Genomic DNA, 19,574 nt, shown 5'->3' on the forward strand with positions numbered 1-19,574 from the left:
GTTGAGTTCGGAAACAGTTATTCTTCCCTGAGCATTCCCACCTGTGGAGTCAAATAAATCTGTGTATTGTCCCCTCTTGTTCAAAATGTGTGAGGCTGAGAGTGTGGGTTGCAGTGCCTTCTGGATGTAGCACTAGGAGTTTTTGTAGTTCTTTTTGCTGCCACATCTGTTTACTGGAAATGTCCTGCCAACTAGAGGTGATTAAAGTCTGTTTCAGTTTGGGTAAATAAATATAGAGGCATTGGACAGTTACAGAGTCCCTCTCCAAATAATACCATCAAAAGACATAAGTTTATTTTAATGGAATAAATGTATTACTATGTACAATACAAGATATTAATGAGTTGTTATAATATACAATAATTACATGTTTAAAAGAGAGTAAGCCAAAGCATACAGGATTCTGGGTTTTAAATAGAAAATGAACACTGTTAACAAACTTTTGAATAATCAAAACATAACTGCTGAAAAAATATATTTGCTTGGTTTCAAGTTATTTCTTTAATTTGAATTTTGAAACTGAGTCCACATCCAGAAAGGATATGACACCTTCATGTCAAATATAACTGTTCACCACTAAGCCTCTGTTTTAACCAGAGCCTGAACCCATTTGTATTGTGCATGGAATGCTTTTAGGAAGAACTGTTAGCAGACACAGAAATTCAGTTGCTTGTATGAAGAAAAGCAAATGCCTCAGTTCTTAACCTGCTGTCTTCTCAGAAATTGGCTTATAATAAGATAGAGGGAATGCTGGATTCTGCTTCGTAAGCCGATGAGTATGGTTTCTTCATGTTTTCTTCTCTACCAGTTTCAGACAAACCTGGTGGGACTATGGAGCTAGTGCTGAGAGCCGGCATCACAGTCCTACTGTGAATATAGTCAGTGACACTAAAAACAAACCATTTCTACAGTCTTACCGGTCAGTATTTCTACCTGTTTCTCATTAGATTGTCTGTTACATTTTGAGACATGAAGATTGCAGGTCAGTGACAATAGCTGTGAATCACAATGCAAACAACCTTGAATCAAAGTGAAAGTGAATCAATGAGGAGGTTACAAGTAGCCAAAGCTGCGACCTGGCCAACCAAGTACAAAAGTAAAGGTGGAAGCCTGCATAATAATACACCATAGGCTGATGTGAAACAAATGTGATGCCAGCCAGTCCAGTTTCAGCTTCTGAAAAATATGCCACTTGAAAAATATTGTTACGATGATGACTTTTGCCATGGTCCTCAACAGGGCTTAGATCCCAAAGCTCAAAGCATTGCCTCAACTGCTTGAACTAAAGAACTAAGGCCCAGATCCTGAAAAGAAGGAGTCTAACTCCCATTGAAATCACCAGAAGTAGCTGCCTAAATACCTTTAGGGATCTGGGTCTAAGTCCCGTGGGGCATGTCTACACTGCAATTAGACACCCACAGCTTGCTCATGCCTGCTGACTCGGGCTCACAGGGCTCAGGCTGAGGGTCTGTTTAACTGAAGTGTAGACTTCTGGGCTTGGGCTGCAGCCTGAGGTCTGGGACCCTCCCACCTCACAGGGTCCTAGAGCCCAGGCACCAGCTCGAGGCAGGAAGTCTACACTGCAATTAAACAGTCCCTTAGCCCAATCACGAGTCAGCTGGCATGGGCCAGCTACAGGTGTCTAATTGCAGTGTAGACATAGTCTTAGGTAATCCTTTGGAGACCAGGTGCAGGGGGCGACATGTAACACACACTGAACAGTGGGTTACATTAAGTTATGGATAATCATGCTTCACATGCCTGACAATTTCATCAGTGAAGACTCTATGGGTCCAGTTCTGCAGACATAACCCAGATAAAACAATCAAACCAACAGCCCATCAAATTTCAGTGAGATCTTTCACTGGGCAAGAACGGTTGCCTTGGGTCTTAGCTGACTGCTAAGGCAAAGGCTGGTGCTCAGTTTCCTTCCACTCTTCTGTTCATGCAGCACTGAGAATAACAGAGGAAACTACATGCAGTAAGTAAGAAAGTAAGCCTTGCTTTAAAAACAAAACAAAAGAGATGTCCTCGCTGCCCAGAGGACAGGGGTCAAGATTACAACTAGTCAAAAAATGATCATTGAATTTTTTTTTTGTTGAAAAACAATTATTTGGCTTTTTGACTGGATCTTTTTGTACAATTTTCCTTTTGGTCAAAATTTTCTGGGTTCTGATGAAAAACCAGAAACCAAAAGGTTTTCCTTAAAATAATTTCTATTTTTGGATTTTAAAAAAAATCAGTTTTTGGTTTATGAAAACCAAAATATTTTACCAAGAACTGATTTTTTTAAACCAAAATGGTTTTAGAAAGCTGAAAATTGTTTGCAAGATTTTTATTTAAAAATGAAAAATAATTGTCATGTTAAAAGCAACTCTAGTAAAGATGCACATCTACTTAAGAAACTGCTTTTAAATTCTGGACATGCACGTAGGTCAGGAACAGCTTGCTGGGTACATAAGCAAAACTGACTAACTTAAAATAGTTGCAGCTATGATGGGGGAAATCAGGGTACATCTATACAGTAAATAATCTTCTGCAGAGTGTCTCTAAATGTTATATGGTGAGCTGTATAAAAATACCTCATTACAAGGTCACTGGAGTATCCTTGGCTCAAATTCAGCCCTAGTGTGATTAGAACTGAGGATGGAATTGGCTCAACCTGTCTATCTGCTCAAAGATTTGACAGCCTTAATAAAGAAGACAGAAAATAGGGGAAATTTGAAGAGATGTTTTCAAATGCACTCAGCATTGGCCTAATTCAGCTTCTATTGAAGTTTTCCCTTGAGGTCACTAGGAGCAGAGTTAGGCCAATAAGTAAGGCTGCGTGTCTGTCACGGAGGTCACAGAAATCACTGATTCCGTGACTTTCTGTGACCTCCGTGACTTCTGTGGTTCCAAGCCAATGGGAGCTGAGGAGCTGGTGCTTTTGGTAGGAGCAGCGCACGGAGCCCCCCAGGCTTTCCCGTGCCCTAGGAGTTGCAGGCACACTCTAAGCCAGGTAGGGAGCCTGCGAGCCCTGCCAAACCCACCCTCCAGCACCAGTGGGGGTCCTGGGCCACCCTCCAGCACCAGCAGGGGTCCCAAGTCACCCCCCCAGCACCTGTGACACCCCCAGACCACCCCCCCTCCCCAAGCACCTGCGTCCCAAGTTTTAGTTAGAGGTATATAGTAAAAGTCATGGACAGGTCATGGTTACTGACCTGTCCATGACTTCTACTAAAAATACCCGTGACTAAAACGTAGCCTTACCAATAAGAAGCACTTTTGAAAATCCCATGCTAGACTCTTTAGTTAGAGGATTCAGATGGAGATTGCTATACAGACCCCTCCTACCATACACAGACTGTTGTGCAAAGTGATTCTTTCAAGGGGCAGTAATTACTAGCAACATTTTATAATATTAAAACAGAACTTCAAAACTCAAGTGGCCTTGTCCTGATTTATGCCCAGTCATATAATGTTTGCATGGCTTGGAATATAAAAACTAGATTTTGATTAGATTTATTAGTTCTTTTTCTGTTTCTAGTAAGTTTCATGCTGTGGTTCCTATCACTACTGTGTTTGGGATCGCAGTAGTAGCCTGGAAAGTTTACCTTTGCACCCATGATTCAGAAAGTTTTCACTGACATTAAAAACAAATATTGAAAGCATTTCTATCAATAGCAGCTATTGGATTCTCCCTAACCTTTTAAAAACTTAATTTTGGGGGCCCAAATTTACTGGTTGTTGTCTTTGCAATGTGACTTTACAATTCTGCTCCAGAAAATTATAATGATATCTTTGCCTAAAATAGATATCACACTTTCACTGCATTCGTTACCTAACTGACTTTTCTATTCATTTTGACTATGCATAAAAATTTCCATGCATATTTCATTTCATTATTTTCTGTGATAAGAATGGAGGTTGCAAACCAGCAACACGGAAATCAATGGAAGTCTTCCACTGAAGTCAGTGGATCCTCATTCCCTCTAGAAAAACAATTTGCTTTTGTTACAGATTCTTTTCTTCATTTTTACACAGTACAAATACATCTAGAAACGGTCTTTGATCTCAATTGTTTTGAGCTCGCTTCCTGGTAGAAGAGATGCTGCTCCACTCCAGCTCATGCTATGAAGCTAGAAAGAGTTCAGTCGTTTACAGCTGTAGGAAGCAGATGAAACATGACAGAAATCCCCTGGGACAGGGCAAAATTTTACGAAGGCTAAAGCACGTGCAGCTAGGCACATGTAATCTACTGTTTTATGTAACATGTAGCCGCTGTGTTGCTGAGAGTGCACGCTGCATTGCTTTCATGCTGCAGTGCAAATGTGCTTTCAGACCAACCTGGTTTACCCTGAAAAGAATCAGCAACAATTCAGTTTAGTTTTCAGCTGGTAAGTTCTAATACTATGAACAAGGAGCCATCTGTTCCCTCTTTGTAGTAAAAAAGGCTAAGAGCTACACCAGTATTACACAAAGCTGAGCTATGCTAATTAATGGGTATCATCCCACCCAACTAGGAGAGAGTTTGCAGGCAGCAGCAGCCAGCAAGACTATAGAGAGCCAATGAAGAGCTTTTCCTGCAACGAGGGCATGTGGATTATGGAAATGGCAGCACCCTTTTCTAAGAACTTGACCACACTGAGGATTTGCCCCAGCTACTGCCATTGGTGTTCACACAGTGTAGCTACACGAGCAACAGCCGGTCCTCTAAAAGTGAACTACTAGACACCCCAATTTGCACCAGTGTCATTGAACCTGGTTTCAAGCAGGTCTTAAGCTGCTCCAGTGCACATGGTGGTTATAGCCTATGTTAGGGGTGTGCATTGAAACAACTACACTGCTGGCTGCCACCAGTGGTTGAAATCTCCAGTGTAGACAAGGGCTGAGAATTTCAACATTGGCTAGTGACTATGGGTGCTTCAATTTCTGGGGGTCCAACTTGAGAGATCTGGGAGGAGCCTGATTTTCAGGGTGGGGTGTTCAGCACTTTCTGAGCATTGGGCCCTTTAAGGTACCCAGAGTTTGAAGCATCCGCACTTAGGAGTCACTTTGAAAATCTCGGCCAAAATGAAATCGACACTGCTAGCCATGTGAGATGAAGTACAGACGCACCCCACAGACGAGCAGATAAGTCCCTGAATACTGAAACATCCACTGTATAGGTCTGGTTCAATGCAATGATGTGGAATTTTGCTCACTGCAAATGAAAGCTGCTCAGAGCAACGTGAAGATGTACGGTTCTGGAGTAATTTGCTTTGTTTTTTCTGGGTAGCATGCAAAGGGTTTGGCTTTGCCCTGCCTCTCCTCCACATTTCTTTAGCCCACCCCTCTTTCCTGGAGTTTGCGGATGTTTTGTGGGACCATTTTGGGTGCTGTAGGTTGATTGAGTACAGTGCCAAGTGGGCTTCTGGATAGGATTTGCGGGAAGGGCTTATTGGCAGTTGATATTTTTTTGTCACACAAGCCGCCAGAGTATATGGCCCAAGGTGATTCACTGATTAGCTAGAAGGGGTTTAATTAAAAGGTCTATGCTACACGAGGACCGTCAACTAAGGGCCAGATCCTGCCACCCTCACTGACATGGAGCAATACCTTACTACACAAGCAGGGCATGGGTCTCCTTGAAAAGTGAGGCTCTACTCAGTGTGAGTAAAGGTGTAAAATCTGGCCCCTTAGGAATGGAATGTAGGAATAAATCTGAGCCTTGCCTAGAGCTTAGTGTTGATTAGAATGCAATATAAAGTAGCAAGACCCAGAGTCACATGTCGTACTGATAGTTTTGTTACTTAATGAAATTAAATGACACTTAAAAAAGAAAGACAGAGACATTTCGATGAGAGACACTGATCAAGCAAACTTCTTTGGTGTTGAGGCATGTCTTTCAGGCACCTGATCCTGCTCTTGTTGAACTCAGTGGGAGTTTGGCCACTAACACCAGTGGGAGGAGGCGTGGGCCCTAGGGCTTCCTTTCTTAGCTATGTTAATCTTTAGCATCTAATTCCCAGATTATTAACAATGCAGGCTTTCAGGGTCAAATCCAAAACCCACTGAAGTCAATGGAAAGACTCCCATCGACGTCACTTAGCACCGGATTGGGCCCTTCTTGAGAAAAATATTTTGTTTCTTGATCTGATATAACAGCTTGTTCTTTACAAGTTGCATGGTAGCTGTGGCGGTAGATATTTAAAAGGCAGAGCAATGAGAGGTGTGCACACTCACTAGGGCTAGGACCTACAGGGCAAAAGGGAGAGAGACATAGTGGCTCTGTGGAACCTGCTACTGCCCATGCACTACAAGGGGTGGTATGGCACAAAAGATTAAGGGTGCTTCTTACACCCCCTTACTCCATTGCACCAGCGTGCAGGGCCAGCCACAATCTGACCCACACTAATTCAGTAGCATCCTCTCCTACATGACATGACAGGAGAACAGGCAACATGGGCAATCTTGTTAAAATAGATCACAGAAATATCACTAAACATATTGTATATGTTGTTGAATTTAGGGCCTGATTGGAAGCCCCTTGAAGTCAACTGAAAGGAGCCTATCAGCATCAGTGGCTTTTGGATTAGGCCTTTAAATATACATGTGTAAACATTTTTCTTGTAGCTCCTCATTAGATACCCCCTTGGCACCTTTAGGCTGAGAGATCCAAAGTTGACTAAGGGAGCTGAATGCCCAATTCAGACAGTTCTGAAAATCTCAGCTTGTTTTCCAGTCCAGGCTGCGTGCCCCAGGCTTTGCATTCAGTTTTATGGACTTAAGAATGGTTAGATGTTAAGAGTGCCAAGCTTAACAAAGTTTGTCGCTGGTGGCAGCTTGGTTCAGAATTGCTCCAGTAAAAATCATAATTAAGACAAAAGCCTTCTTCCAAATTAACTAGAAAAGCTCTTGAATTTTATTAGGCTGAAGAATTTTCTCACCCCTGAAGAAATTTCTCATGCAAGACAGACTAGCCCTCCTATCCGCCGGAATATATTTTGTTTAAGTACTAAGTGCCCTATCCTACATTACATATATATACATAACTGAGGTTGACGTCTATGGAAGTCCTGTAAGCATTAGGATTGTTTGATCAGACCCAGTGTGACAACAGAGCATCCATTTATTGGCAGGCACCGTCAAAGAGCTCACCACGAAAATTTTTGTTGGGACCCTATTTACATTTTAGTTATTAATTAAACCAACTCTTGATAGAATATGTAGGTTTAAAAAAAAAGCCCAGGCTAGGATTTAGCACATTCCTTTTAAGATCTGAAAGCATTTGAAAAGATAATAGGCTATTAACAAAAGTAGGTCAGCCAGAAACGGCTTTGACATCAATTGAGATAAACTATGATCATTGTCAAATGATTTCTTGGAGTAGTTTTTACTTTTTACTTACTCTAATAAGCTTTAGAATAACATTATGAATTCAGGGCCTGATTTCCAGGGGGCGCTGCAGGTGCTTGGCACCATAACATCAGGTTGCTGGTCTACAGCTTTTCGGTAGGGCAAATGTTTATTGTTTCTGTTGTTTCTAATGGTGCTTGAAAAATAAGCTGATGTTTCTATTCATTTCCGTGTTTCTACTTTAGAACCATCAGTGGTGTCACAACAACTCAGGGAATAGTCTTTGCTCATCCGTTCATAGTCCATCTGCTGGCGCTGTAGCAGAAAAGCACAAGGTACTGTAGGCCAGTTTTCAAAGGTCATTCTTAACTCTGCCCACAATATTTAGAAAGGGCAACGGCTTGTGCCTCTGCAACTCACGTTCACCCATGCAAGTGGAGCTCCTTCCCTCAAAAATACATAGTGAGTTTTACAGCTGGGAAGTTACCCGGCATAGAAACGTGCACTCACAAATACAGTCGGTGGGGAGAGGGGGCAATTAAAGAGGCCTTTTGAAAATTTGGCCTTGTAGGGCCTACATAAACTCTGGCTATATTTAAAAATTTCTTTTTGAGGGCAGGGAATTAAAAAATTCGTAGAATCCAGAGGCCATTTCTAAGTGGATTGTTACCCTTTGAGGGTAGGTAAAATTTTGGTCATAAGCAGCTTGAAAGCATCTCTTTAATTCACAGTTTTATCACCTGGCAAAATTGATTTTCTTCACTTTATAAGTGCAAAAAAAGTCTTGCCTTGCATTAATTAAAATATTTTTTTCATGAAGAATAATATTCCTCCATCTACTTCCTCTACTATGCAATGATTTGTACAGAGGTCTGTAGTTTTTAATATATGAGGATATTAGCATTTTAGCATCTATTATCACAGTATTTAGTTTCCCAAAATTACTGCAGTTATATTGATGATATAATTGGTAATTTAATTTCTGATTTAACATGCCTATCATATGTCATACCATCATTATTAACAGGCATCATTGATATTAAACAGCAGCAAACCCCACCATGCAATTATTTGTGGTTTCCTCGGAGGCATGATGGGAATGATATATTGCACTCTTCCAATGTACTCATTATTTTATGATAAGCTCAGTTGTCAATCTAGAGTTTTAGTTCAATTTAGAGGAGCTGTAACATTATCTGGCAGATCCAACCTTAGGGCATGTATTGCAGTACAGGTGAAAGAGACTTGGCCCCCATTTTTCCCTTACCCATAGACTCATAAGTATGTGTATACTGTATATCAACTCAATTCCTGGGGAACGGAATAAGCATGCCATCTTCCATTGAAATCAGTGGCAAACCTCAGTGGGGTCAGATTGAGCTCTAAACCCTTGATACGAAGTCCTTTGAAATACATTGATGGGGGAGGGGGCTTTTGTTCATTTCATGGGCATTTGGGTCAGGCCCTAAGTCAATAAAATATTCCCCAAACATTTCTATATCCAGTCTGCTCCTAGCTTTCCTGCTGCACCTCTGATACGTGGGAGTCCAGTGAACCCACTGCCAGACATGCCACCCGCAGCCCAGCTGCACTAGGAAATTAACACATTCACCTAACCGAGACGCAAACCGCAACTCTTTTCGTACGGAAGAAAATGGCATCGTCTCCGGGCTTGCTTCCTGGTCTGAGCTATGTTTCCCAAACTTTCTGTCAACATATTCTAGGACAACCCCTTTGACAGGATGAAACAGGAGCCAGCATGTTCACTAGGGATACTAGACAAATTAGAGGATCGGGGCAAAAGAAAGCTGATGAGGTTCAACAAGGACAAGTGCAGAGTCCTGCACTTATGATGAAAGAATCCCATGCACTGCTACAGACTAGGAACCGAGTGGCTAGGCAGCAGTTCTGCAGAAAAGGACCTAGCGGTTACAGTGGACGAGAAGCTGGATATGAGTCAACAGTGTGCCCTTGTTGCCAAGAAGGCCAATGACATTTTGGGCTATATAAGTAGGGGTATTGCCAGCAGAAGGAGGGACGTGATTGTTCCCCTCTATTCGACATTGGTGAGGCTTCATCTGGAGTACTGTGTCCAATTTTGGGCCCCACACTGCAAGAAGGATGTGGAAAAATTGGAAAGCGTCCAGTGGAGGGCAACAAAAATTATTAGGGGACTGGAACACATGACTTATGAGGAGAGGCTGAGGGAACTGGGATTGTTTAGTCTGCAGAAGTGAAGAATGAGGGGGGATTTGATAGCTGCTTTCAACTACCTGAAAGGGGGTTCCAAAGAGGATGCCTCTAGACTGTTCTCAGTGGTAGCAGATGACATAACAAGGCGCAATGGTCTCAAGTTGCAGTGGGAGAGATTTAGGTTGGATATTAGGAAAAACTTTTCACTAGGAGGGTGGTGAAGCACTGGAATGCGTTACCTAGGGAGGTGGTGGAATCTCCTTCCTTAAAGGTTTTTAAGGTCAGGCTTGACAAAGCCCTGGCTGGGATGATTTAGTTGGGGATTGGTCCTGCTTTGAGCAGGGGGTTGGACTAGATGATGACCTTAGGTCCCTTCCCACCCTGGTATTCTATGAATCTATGATATGTACCCCAGGTGTAAGGCACACACCAGATTTTCTTTAGCATCTCTGACTTACTGCAACTTCATTTTCAGTAATGTCCACGGACAGTGACACAATGTTTATCACAATTCAATTGTGCAATAATTAAGGTTAAGATTCTGTCATCGGTATTTTTACTAAAAGTCAGGGACAGGCCATGGGCAATAAACAAAAATTCATGGAAGCCTGTGACCTGTCCCTGACTTTTACAAAAAATACCCTGCAGGGGCGGGATGGGAGACAACAATCAGTTCTGCTGGGGGCTGACCTCAGGTCTCTGCTCTGGCCCTGCTGCTGCTCCTGCGGCAGGGGCTGACAGCTGGAGCTTCAGCCCCAGTGGGGCTGACTCAACCCTGGCCATTGCTTCAGCCCTGGGGCTGCTGCTTTGGTGGCCCTGGGGCTGACTGCTGCTCCAGCCCTGCCCTGGAAGAAGTCCCGGAGGTCCTGGAAAGTCATGGTATCAGTGACCTCCGTGACAGAATCATATCCTTAGCAATAATATAGCAAAAGACACTTATTTACCAATTACCATGGCTAACCATCCCTTGTCTTGGAGATAATGGGTGACCTGTACTGATATAAATGTTTGGCTTCTGATCCTGCTCCTATTAGAGTCAATGGCAAAGCTTAAATTAGTGTCCGTAGGATTGTGGGCCCTTGAATTCTAAGTGAGTTGCATTTACTAAAACAGAAATTGCTTCATTTACCCTTAAGTTACAGCCAGTACGTTCTAGCCATGCACTTTCCACTGATTTTAATGGGTGCCGTGCAGCTGGAATTCAGAACAAGGCTTTTACAATGCAATGACAACGATCTCATATCGGAAAACCTTCTATAAATATCTGTGTAGTAAAGGATACTGTCATCATCACTGAAGTCAGTGGGAGTTTTGTCTTTGATTTGCAATGAATGTGGGATTGAACCTTATATCTATGGTGTTGCTTACTTTGGGCCGAATACTACAGTCCTTACTCAAAATCCCACTGAAGTCAATGGGAGTTTTGCCTGAGTAAGGACTGTAGGATTGGTTCCCTAATCTCCCGTTAATGGCAGAGGCTTTCTAGCTGCCCCTCTATAGACACAAGCACTGTACAGTGCATCCAAAGAGGAGAATGCTAGCTGTTCCAAAAAAACGGTGGGTAAATTAATACTTGGGCTGGTACTTTGCTGGTGGGAGAGGGTGCAATTCCATACTAGGTCTGGAAACACTGACTCTTGCAGTTGCTTTTTTCAGGGAGTTCCTTTATAGGTCTAGAAACATGGATTTGCTGGCATTGTAATTGTATGCCCCGGAGAGGTACAATCAGAAATGAAATCCATAACAAGACAGCTACATGGGCATCTCCAAGGCACCTGTAGGCAGATGTAAGTAATAAGACACCCTCACAGTTCACCACCAAGTGTCTGTGGTATAACAGCATCTTGCTGTGATGCGCAAAACAACAGGCTCCCTGGAGAAGCCTTAGCAAAAAGGCACACAGCAAAGAGTGCTTATTGTCAGCTTTCATTCCCTTGAGGTTCAGGCTTCCTGTCTCCATATTACATGCTGCAGCACATCATCCTGCATATTGTCTGAAAGAAAGTTCCTGAGTAGTCTACCCACACTATACCTTTACTGCTATTTGCAATAATGAATATGGAAGACACAGACAAAGCAATGAATAGCAAATAGAGGACTACAGTAAATAGACATGTTTAAAAGTCCGCTCAAATGAATAGCTTTACACAAGATCATTTCTAAAAAACTATTTCAAATAATGCAACTGGATCATTATAAAGCACTTCAAATCCGTGTGACTTTGGCTAGTTTGTTTTTGTTTTCATCCGCTGGGTGAGATGTGGAAATGCACCCAATCTGTAGGTTAAATTTATAATACTCATGGCAATGCAACACCTCCCTGCTTTTTTCATGTCAGTCACAAGATTTTTTGGTGATCTGATCACTTTGTTTCTGCAAATTAACGCTACAGTTTTTCACTTCCACTGTTCTCCCTCATCCAGCTTCTGAAAACCTCCTGGCCCAGCCTGGACATATTCTGTATAAAATAGAGATATTTGTCATTTCTTGTAGTAAAAAGAACATTTCTTCAATCTGGAGGTAAATACTGATCCATTTTGATGGCTTGATGCTGTAACATGAGTTAAATGGCTGGGAATTGGAGTCATTATTGCTTTGCTTTCATGTCATTTTAAACAAACTAAAGTAGATCCTGAAATTAGTGAGTATCTTATAAAGAAAAGTAATTTGAAAGTATATCCTATAGATAATGTCTATGATTACATATTAAACTCCTAATGATTTCTCTGTGCTTTCAATCCATTCATATTCAATTCTTAAGTATTATAAATTTATACTTTTGATCAATTCCTGCTTAAGGCCACAAATGAAGTTTTTCTTGGTGGTTTTACAGTGTCTTTAAAGTTTTCAACACAGCACCCTAACCCTAACCCTAACCTGATTCAGAGTCAGCCATTAGCAGACATCCTGTTTTATACTGGCTCAGTGCATACGAGCATAGTGTGGGAACAGGCTGCCTACAGCTCTATAGGGTTAGGAAAGCAAATAGACATTAGCTGGCTAACATGTTACAGCCTGAGGTTTCACAAAATTGAGGAATCCGATATGGTTTAATTGGACCCCTTTCTGGTCATGTTCCCCATTTCAGTCTGTGTGTGACGCTCATTGCCATTCTAACCTGGGGGGTTTAGTTGAACAATAGCACTGTCCTGCTTTGCTTTTCAAGTGACTTCATACAACTGTACAGCAGCTGTGGCATGTCACGCAGCGTTTCTTCTTTTTCTTAGGGTGAAAAATGGTGAGGATTGCTTCATCGAAGACTGTTTTAAGGCCTTTCTGTGTCAGGGCTGAACATTCCAAATAACACTGCGCTCCAATCTGAAACAGGAGAGAAAGAGAGAGAGGGGTATCATAAATACACAGTTTGGAGAAGAAGACAATAGGACATGTTTGTGACCTACAGATCCTGTTGTCCTCACGTGCACATAACTCCCTGATATGGAGTGAGCCATGCCTTTAAAATGGATTAAAGTCCTAGCTCTACCTTGGGCCTGGCTTTCTCTCTGATCATGGGACTACCACAAGGCCTTGTGGGACAGGAATTGAGAATAGATGCCAGGGCACTGTCTCAGTACAGAAGGAGAAGTGGAGGGAGCAACAGTTTGCCGGTGGGGCTGGCCAGGAAGAGGAAGCGCCATGTATGCCGGCTGAGATTTTGTAGGAACTCTTTCACTGCATAGGGGTTCCTCTGAACAGAAGAAGCTGGATCTCCTGGGTTTCCAGGAGGCATTGCATGGATCTCAGAGTTTCCAGGAGGCATTGGCTCGGGTGCTCCCTGGCAGTGTGGTTGAGTCACTTAACATAACTATCCTTAGCTCCCCTTCCATGCTCTTGGCCTACCCTATCAAACTCCACAGAGATGAAGCCATTGCAGAGGCGCGTCTACAGGCTCAGGGTGATTGACGGGGGCATGCCACTGAGTCAAAAATATCCTCCCGTTCTGTGGGCACTTGCACACATGCAGAGTGGACCTTGAGCCTGCCCATGGAAATGAATTTGGATAAATGCAATTCCTCCTGCTTTTAAGCTCTGCTTGGCCTTTTAGAACCCTCTGACTAAATATCAGCATAACCAATATGTGCAGTGACTAGTTGGAACGTGCTCGTGTCTGAATGCAGATGTTGCTGGCATTGACGTACGTACGTATTTCATGTTCATTTCTCCATCCCTTCTCCTTACCCAGAGCAATTATACATTATGAACTGAAAAGAAGATCCCATAAAATAGAGGGCTATGGGCCTGAGTCTCATTTACAGTAAGGCCCCTGTACGTAGCTGTGTAAAGTGGCCTCAAGTGTCTAAATGAGAATCAGGCCGGATGTGTTTGTATGGGAGTGACTAAGAGTAGAATTTGTCCCATCATGATTAGCCCATGTAGCACCAGAGAGAATACATCTGAGCTTGTTATTTTAGACGAGCTTTTGTATCCATCTCCTATATATGAGTCTTAGCTAAAAAGCTGGATCCAAACACACTGAAACTTTGGGAGAGCTCCAGTCCAGATGAGAACTTTCCAGCTCATTCCCATCTCTGCAGCCTAAATGCAGCTTCTGTAGGTTACGATTCATTTTTTTTTTCCAGTGACTAATGTTACTCTGCCAAACACAGATGTAACATTTTCTCCCAGGAGAATCATAGAATGTCTTTATAGGTTAATATAAATGAATAACATCCACAATGTACAGTTTGTTTTAACAGGATGTGTAAAACAACCTGTTATGTATCCATTTTGTTACGACCAAATATGGTGAAATGTTGCAGTGGCTGATCCTAAATCAAACCTAAAAACATTAGATGTTTCATTACATTCAGATGTCTCATGTATGGAGTATGCTTGTTATATACCAGAGATTTATTAGTGGGATTGCAGAACAATCAAGGTAAGACTAGAGACAGGCTTAAAGGTGCAAAATCCAGTGTGTTTGGAGTTGAAGTTTTAGTTTGGGCCCAAGTTAGTGAAAATGGAGGAAAAAATGAAAGCATTGGATTTGAGTGAAATATACAGAAACTAAAGTTATGGCCAAACTATCCTGCAGCCTGGGTCCTAACAATAGAGTCATGCAAAACAACGATACCTCTTTAGCCAGCTTCACTCCATGTTCGTAAGTGAGGGGTTTCTCCTTCATATAAAGTAGTCGAGCCAAAGTTTTGGGATCATCACGAAGATCAATCTAGCAGTAAAACACACACACACAGTGATAAATACAACATTCCTGTGGATGCGTTGTCTCCACAGCCCCATGCTAGAATGAATATTTCAAGGACACTCCCATTTATCCCCTATTAGAGAGACCTTTTTTTTAAAAAAAAAGTGGTTCATAATGTATTTCTCTCTCTCTCACTGTGTGTGTGTACATGCATGTGGCCTCAATGTCTCCATTCTAGTTTCTGGTCAAAGCAGAAAAGAGAGAAAACAAGATATTGTGTAAGAGTCTTATGGGATTAATTCTATCCATTAGAGCTGTTTGGGAATTTTCCATCAATGTTTTTGGATGGAAAATGCAATTTCTGCAAAACTGAAATTTTCCTGAGGAAAATGTTGATTTTGCAGATTTTGTTTTGATTCTCCGTTAAAATTAAGTATTTAGTTCTGGGTCAGTTTGCCCCAAGTGAAACATTTTGGTTTGTTGAACTGAAACAAAACATTTAATTGTGGGTCACTTTTATATTAATCTCTGACTGCCTCAACTGCAGTTGTTGTTTTTTTTTAAAGAGAATATGAGTTTTTACGCCATAGTACAGATGGACTAAGTAGCATACTGATTGTCCAGTGAAATGCTATTCTGCAAAACTGCCTCCAAAAGATCTTGGTATAAAGGATTGAACGTATTTCTAACTCACCATTATTTGCAACACCCTTTTAGAAGTTTGAAAAATGTTTTCCTCATTTGGCAAACCTTGATGATTTAACTGGGAATTGGTCCTGCTTCGAGCAGGGGGTTGGACTAGATGACCTTCTGGGGTCCCTTCCAACCCTGATATTCTATGATTCTATGATTCTATGATTTTTCTCCAAATATTTTTATAGGCTATACAAAATTTTTATATTTTTATACACCTTCAGTTCCCACCAAAGGGTGTTCAGTGCTTCTCAGGAGATGCTTGGTACCTTGCAGGATTAGACCCTCCACAAAGAGTGTGTGTGTGTGAGAGCTAGCTGTTGCTGCAGAACTGGCCTAGCTGAATCTCATAAATGTTTTGGCTACAGAGTGATTGATTTTAAAAACACAGCTCTGCAGAATGTATCCACCTTAATGTGACCATTTGACAGTAGGTCAGAGCTTATGCTTACGCCATTTAGCAGGAGGGACCCTCTGAGTTGGGGATGTCCGATGGAGGAAGGTTACGACAACCAAAAATACAGGTCTGAACTGGTGGTAATGTGCCTACTACTCTGCTCCGCAGCTTGAGAGTGAATAACAATAATAATTGTTCTGGGTTGGTTCAGTCTCTTTCTCCCAAGAAGAGGAGATCCTTCCTTTGGGAGAGATGTTAAACCTCATGCTTCAGGGCCTAAGTCTATCTCCAACTAGTAGGGATCAGGTGTGGTGTCTATCTCCACAGGTGTCTATCTCCAACTATTAGGGACTGAATGTGGTGGGTAGATTATCCCACATCTGTGTCATGGCCCACAGGGCTCAAACCCAGAGCCACAGGATTCACAGGAGCAGCCATGCTTCAACCCTCCTCTTGGTAGCCTGCTGACAGTTGCTTACCCAGGACCCATGAGGCCCAGCCCCAGTTTGAGGATCCTCCTCTGAGGTCCTATTGGTGGAGCCACAGAGCAGCCGATTGGCCTGCTGACCCTACTTAAGCCAGCAACAGGAACAGGAAGCTGTCTGAACAACTGGGATCCAGCCTGCTCTGGACTGTGTGCTTCCTGCTCCTGTGGGTTGGCTTCCTGGCATCCTGACCTGGCTTAGCTCCTGACCTCTGACTTGTGGTTCTGATCTCTGGTTTGTCTCCTGCCTCTGACACCCTGGTATCCTGACCCAGCTGACTCTTGGCTCCTGACTGAGGACTCTGGCTCTGATCACTAGGTCTGGCTGCCCATGACCTGGCTTTGCCAGTCTGCTTACTCTGTAGTTCTTACACCTTCCTCTGAAACAACTGGTGCTGGCCACTGTCAGAGACATGATACTGGACTGGATGGATCATGGGTCTTATGAACTCTGACAATCCCTAGGTAAACACTGGGGGAAGAAAGTGCTCTCAGCAGGGTTGGCTGGTCTTGAGGGAGCTGTGTTGGCTCTAAAGAGTTTGTTAATCCTCGTTGGCTCAAGGAAGGCTATTCAGGGGGTGAACTTTGGGGGATGTAATATGGGAATGGCTCCCCCACTCCAGAAAAATATAATGAATTTAAAGCTCCGTTAAAATCACAGTGATATTGAGAAGCCCCTAACACAGAATATGGGTACACTGGAGTGTAATTTCCTGCATGGGTAGACATAGGAGTGGTAGCTCTGATCAAGCTAGTACATGGGAAATAGAAGTGCAGCCGAGGCAGTGTGAGTAGTGAGGCGAACTTGCCAGCCTAAGTATGTATCTAGGGGTTCAGATGGGATTGTATTTGAGTTGCTAGCCCATACTGCTGCTTGCGCTGCTATTTTTAATGTGTTGGCTCGATCGGAGCTTGTCTGGGTATGTCTTCTTGACCTGGGAATTATACCTCCTGCTCCAGTGTAGACATACCCACAGAGTGACCATTCAGAGGGTTGGGCAACTAGATGCATTATGCTTGCATGGGGCTTGGGGAAGCCTGCTTGTTTCAGCTCATGTGAGTTTCAGCCCCTGAGTTTTGCTCTGAGTTGTAAGTTTGGTATCCGGTCTGCCAGAATGGAAGCAGGTGTGTGCAGAACAGCAGAGTTTTCAGGGGACCCCGGGAATGCAGTCAAACCTCAATCCGGGTAAGTTCCAGCTGGCTTTGAGGTTTCACAAGGCCCGCCTGGCTGTAGAGTTCCAGACCCCTTGTGCTGGCCAATAGGCTTCCCAGTTAGTAGCTACCTGTGTTCCTATGAGCACATAAGGCACATGCGGCATGCTGACTTTCAGTTCAGGCACCCACTCTTCCTGGACATTGTGGTAAGAGGCAGGGTTCACCACAGAAAAACAGATCAAGAACACATCCGTGTTGGGATAGGAGAGGGGTCTCAGCTGATTGTAGTCCTCCTGTCAGAGAGCAAAGGCAGGTGTTAGCAATGGGTCACACAGGCTGCGAAACCACACATCTGCAAGCACTTTATGAGTTGCCCAACATTGTCACTGAATGTCAGTAAGTGCTGATAAATTCCAGGGGGTAGAATGACCACTGCAAAGGGGCGGCAGAGGTATCCCACAGCTGGGTCAGTCTCTGAACCCCCTTTTACCTGGGCTTTGCGCAGACAGGTAGCAGGGTGGGTATTCTGTTTTCATAGTGACTCCAGTGTACAAGGGAGATAAGATGAACAGGGGCTGCCTGTAATGCCATTGAACACTAAAAGAAAAAATACCTTGGGGTAAAAACAGATCTTTAGGTTGTGCATATTGGCCTCAGCCTTCAATATACCATAATCCCACAAATTATTATTTGACTGCCATTGTCCTTGGCGCCAGATAACATCTCTAGTCTAGAGGACATTCACGCCGTGCGTTTTACAGTAGGTGTTATGTGCAGGGTGTATAAAACCTCATAAATGCTACAGACATCACCATACACAACAAAAATGGACCTTTGGGCTGTTCAGTTACATCACGCTATCTCCAGTGGCACATCAATCAGAATGTCCTGGAAATGTAGCGGCAGCTTGGATCCAGTTTGTGACTCAAGGTGGTCTGAGATTTCCACGGGCCCCTGTCTTGTGAGAAGAGATGTCACCTTGCCCCCCAGGTTGTGCAGAGAGCAGTGTTCAGTTACCTCAAAGCACAAACATTCCATGTAGTTAGCTGATTTGATAACAGGGAAGCTTGTTAGAAGGACAAATTTGGGTCCCTTCCCAGTCTCGAGAGTTGGATTTTGCAATCCATGCGAAGTAGATCAATGGATCTGGAGTAACAGCATATGGAACCTCACAGGCCCATTCTTGGACAAGTGAAATTCATATCGGAGATGCTGGGTGGAAGCTAGCATTTCCTAATTTTCCTGCAAGTGGTTCAAAAATTACTTGTAAAGTTACCTGTTTCCCTCACCAAATGTATAAAAACACGGCATGGGAACAAATGATCTCACCCTATGGCAGGGCTGGATTAAGGCACAGGCAATATCAGCCTGTGCCTAGGGCCCCAGCACCTGGAGTCATGTGATTATATCAGAATTTGAGTCATGTAAGTTCTCATGGTTGTGAAGAAAAGCTTGAAAATATGAATTGAATGTAACTGAGGCCGAGATATCTGCCTGGGGGCTTGGCTGCACGTACAACGCTGCAGCTGCACAGCTTCAGTGCTTAGTGAAGACACTACCTGCACCGACAGGAGAGTTTCTCCCGTCCGTGTAGTTAATCCACCTCCCTGAGAGGCGGTAGCTGTGTCCATGGGAGAAGCCCTCCTGTCGACACAGCATTGTCTAGGGAGGGGTTAGGTTGGTTATAACTGCTTAGTTGCTATTGTAGACTAAGCCTTAGTCTGCAGACAGCCTGAAGGAATAGCTCTGAGAGGTGTGAACTGCCCCATGCACCTTGTACCACCCAGACTGAGGGCTCTGCATGGGGCAGGACTGGAGAAGGAGAATGCAGAGGGGTCTGGTTGACCAAGATATCTCAGCTGCTGCAGTAAGTACTGGGACCCTCCCCGCCCCTTGCAAATACTGCCACTCCTGTCTCTCTGGGTTGGAGAGGGTATCCCTGTTGCTCCCAAGGAGAGGGGGTCCCAGCTGCCATTCTTTGGGTGGTGGAGGCAAAAGGGTCCCATGCTGCTGCCCCGTCTCTGGGGTGGGGTGGGGGGGAATCTGTCACTGCCACTCCAGTGGGGGCAGGGCTGCAGGGGGTGGGGAGGGGGCTCCCCAGGACATCATCTTGCCTTAATCCAGCCCTGCGCTCCTCCTCAGCCCATGTTGATTGCGTCAGCAAACACAAGGATTCATTACTAGGA

The 19,574-nt window shown here is 43.5% G+C and overlaps 1 protein-coding gene across 1 annotated transcript in view; it reads right to left on the reverse strand.

Moving 5' to 3' along the window:
• Nucleotides 1–10,143: 10,143 nt before the first annotated feature.
• The window catches only part of RHOJ (ras homolog family member J), a 70,411-nt gene continuing 60,980 nt past the window's right edge, over nucleotides 10,144–19,574 (reverse strand). Inside the window, exons 3-5 of the mRNA XM_084632790.1 lie at nucleotides 17,517–17,681; nucleotides 14,588–14,683; nucleotides 10,144–12,831 (exon numbers count right to left, since the gene is read on the reverse strand). Coding sequence (XP_084488916.1) covers nucleotides 12,685–12,831; nucleotides 14,588–14,683; nucleotides 17,517–17,681 — 408 coding nt within the window. The 3' untranslated portion in view covers nucleotides 10,144–12,684. The remainder of the gene's footprint in view (nucleotides 12,832–14,587; nucleotides 14,684–17,516; nucleotides 17,682–19,574) is intronic.

The sequence above is a fragment of the Lepidochelys olivacea genome (assembly GCF_965140295.1).
Source record: "Lepidochelys olivacea isolate rLepOli2 genome assembly, chromosome: 6".
NCBI classification, from domain to species: domain Eukaryota; kingdom Metazoa; phylum Chordata; order Testudines; family Cheloniidae; genus Lepidochelys; species Lepidochelys olivacea.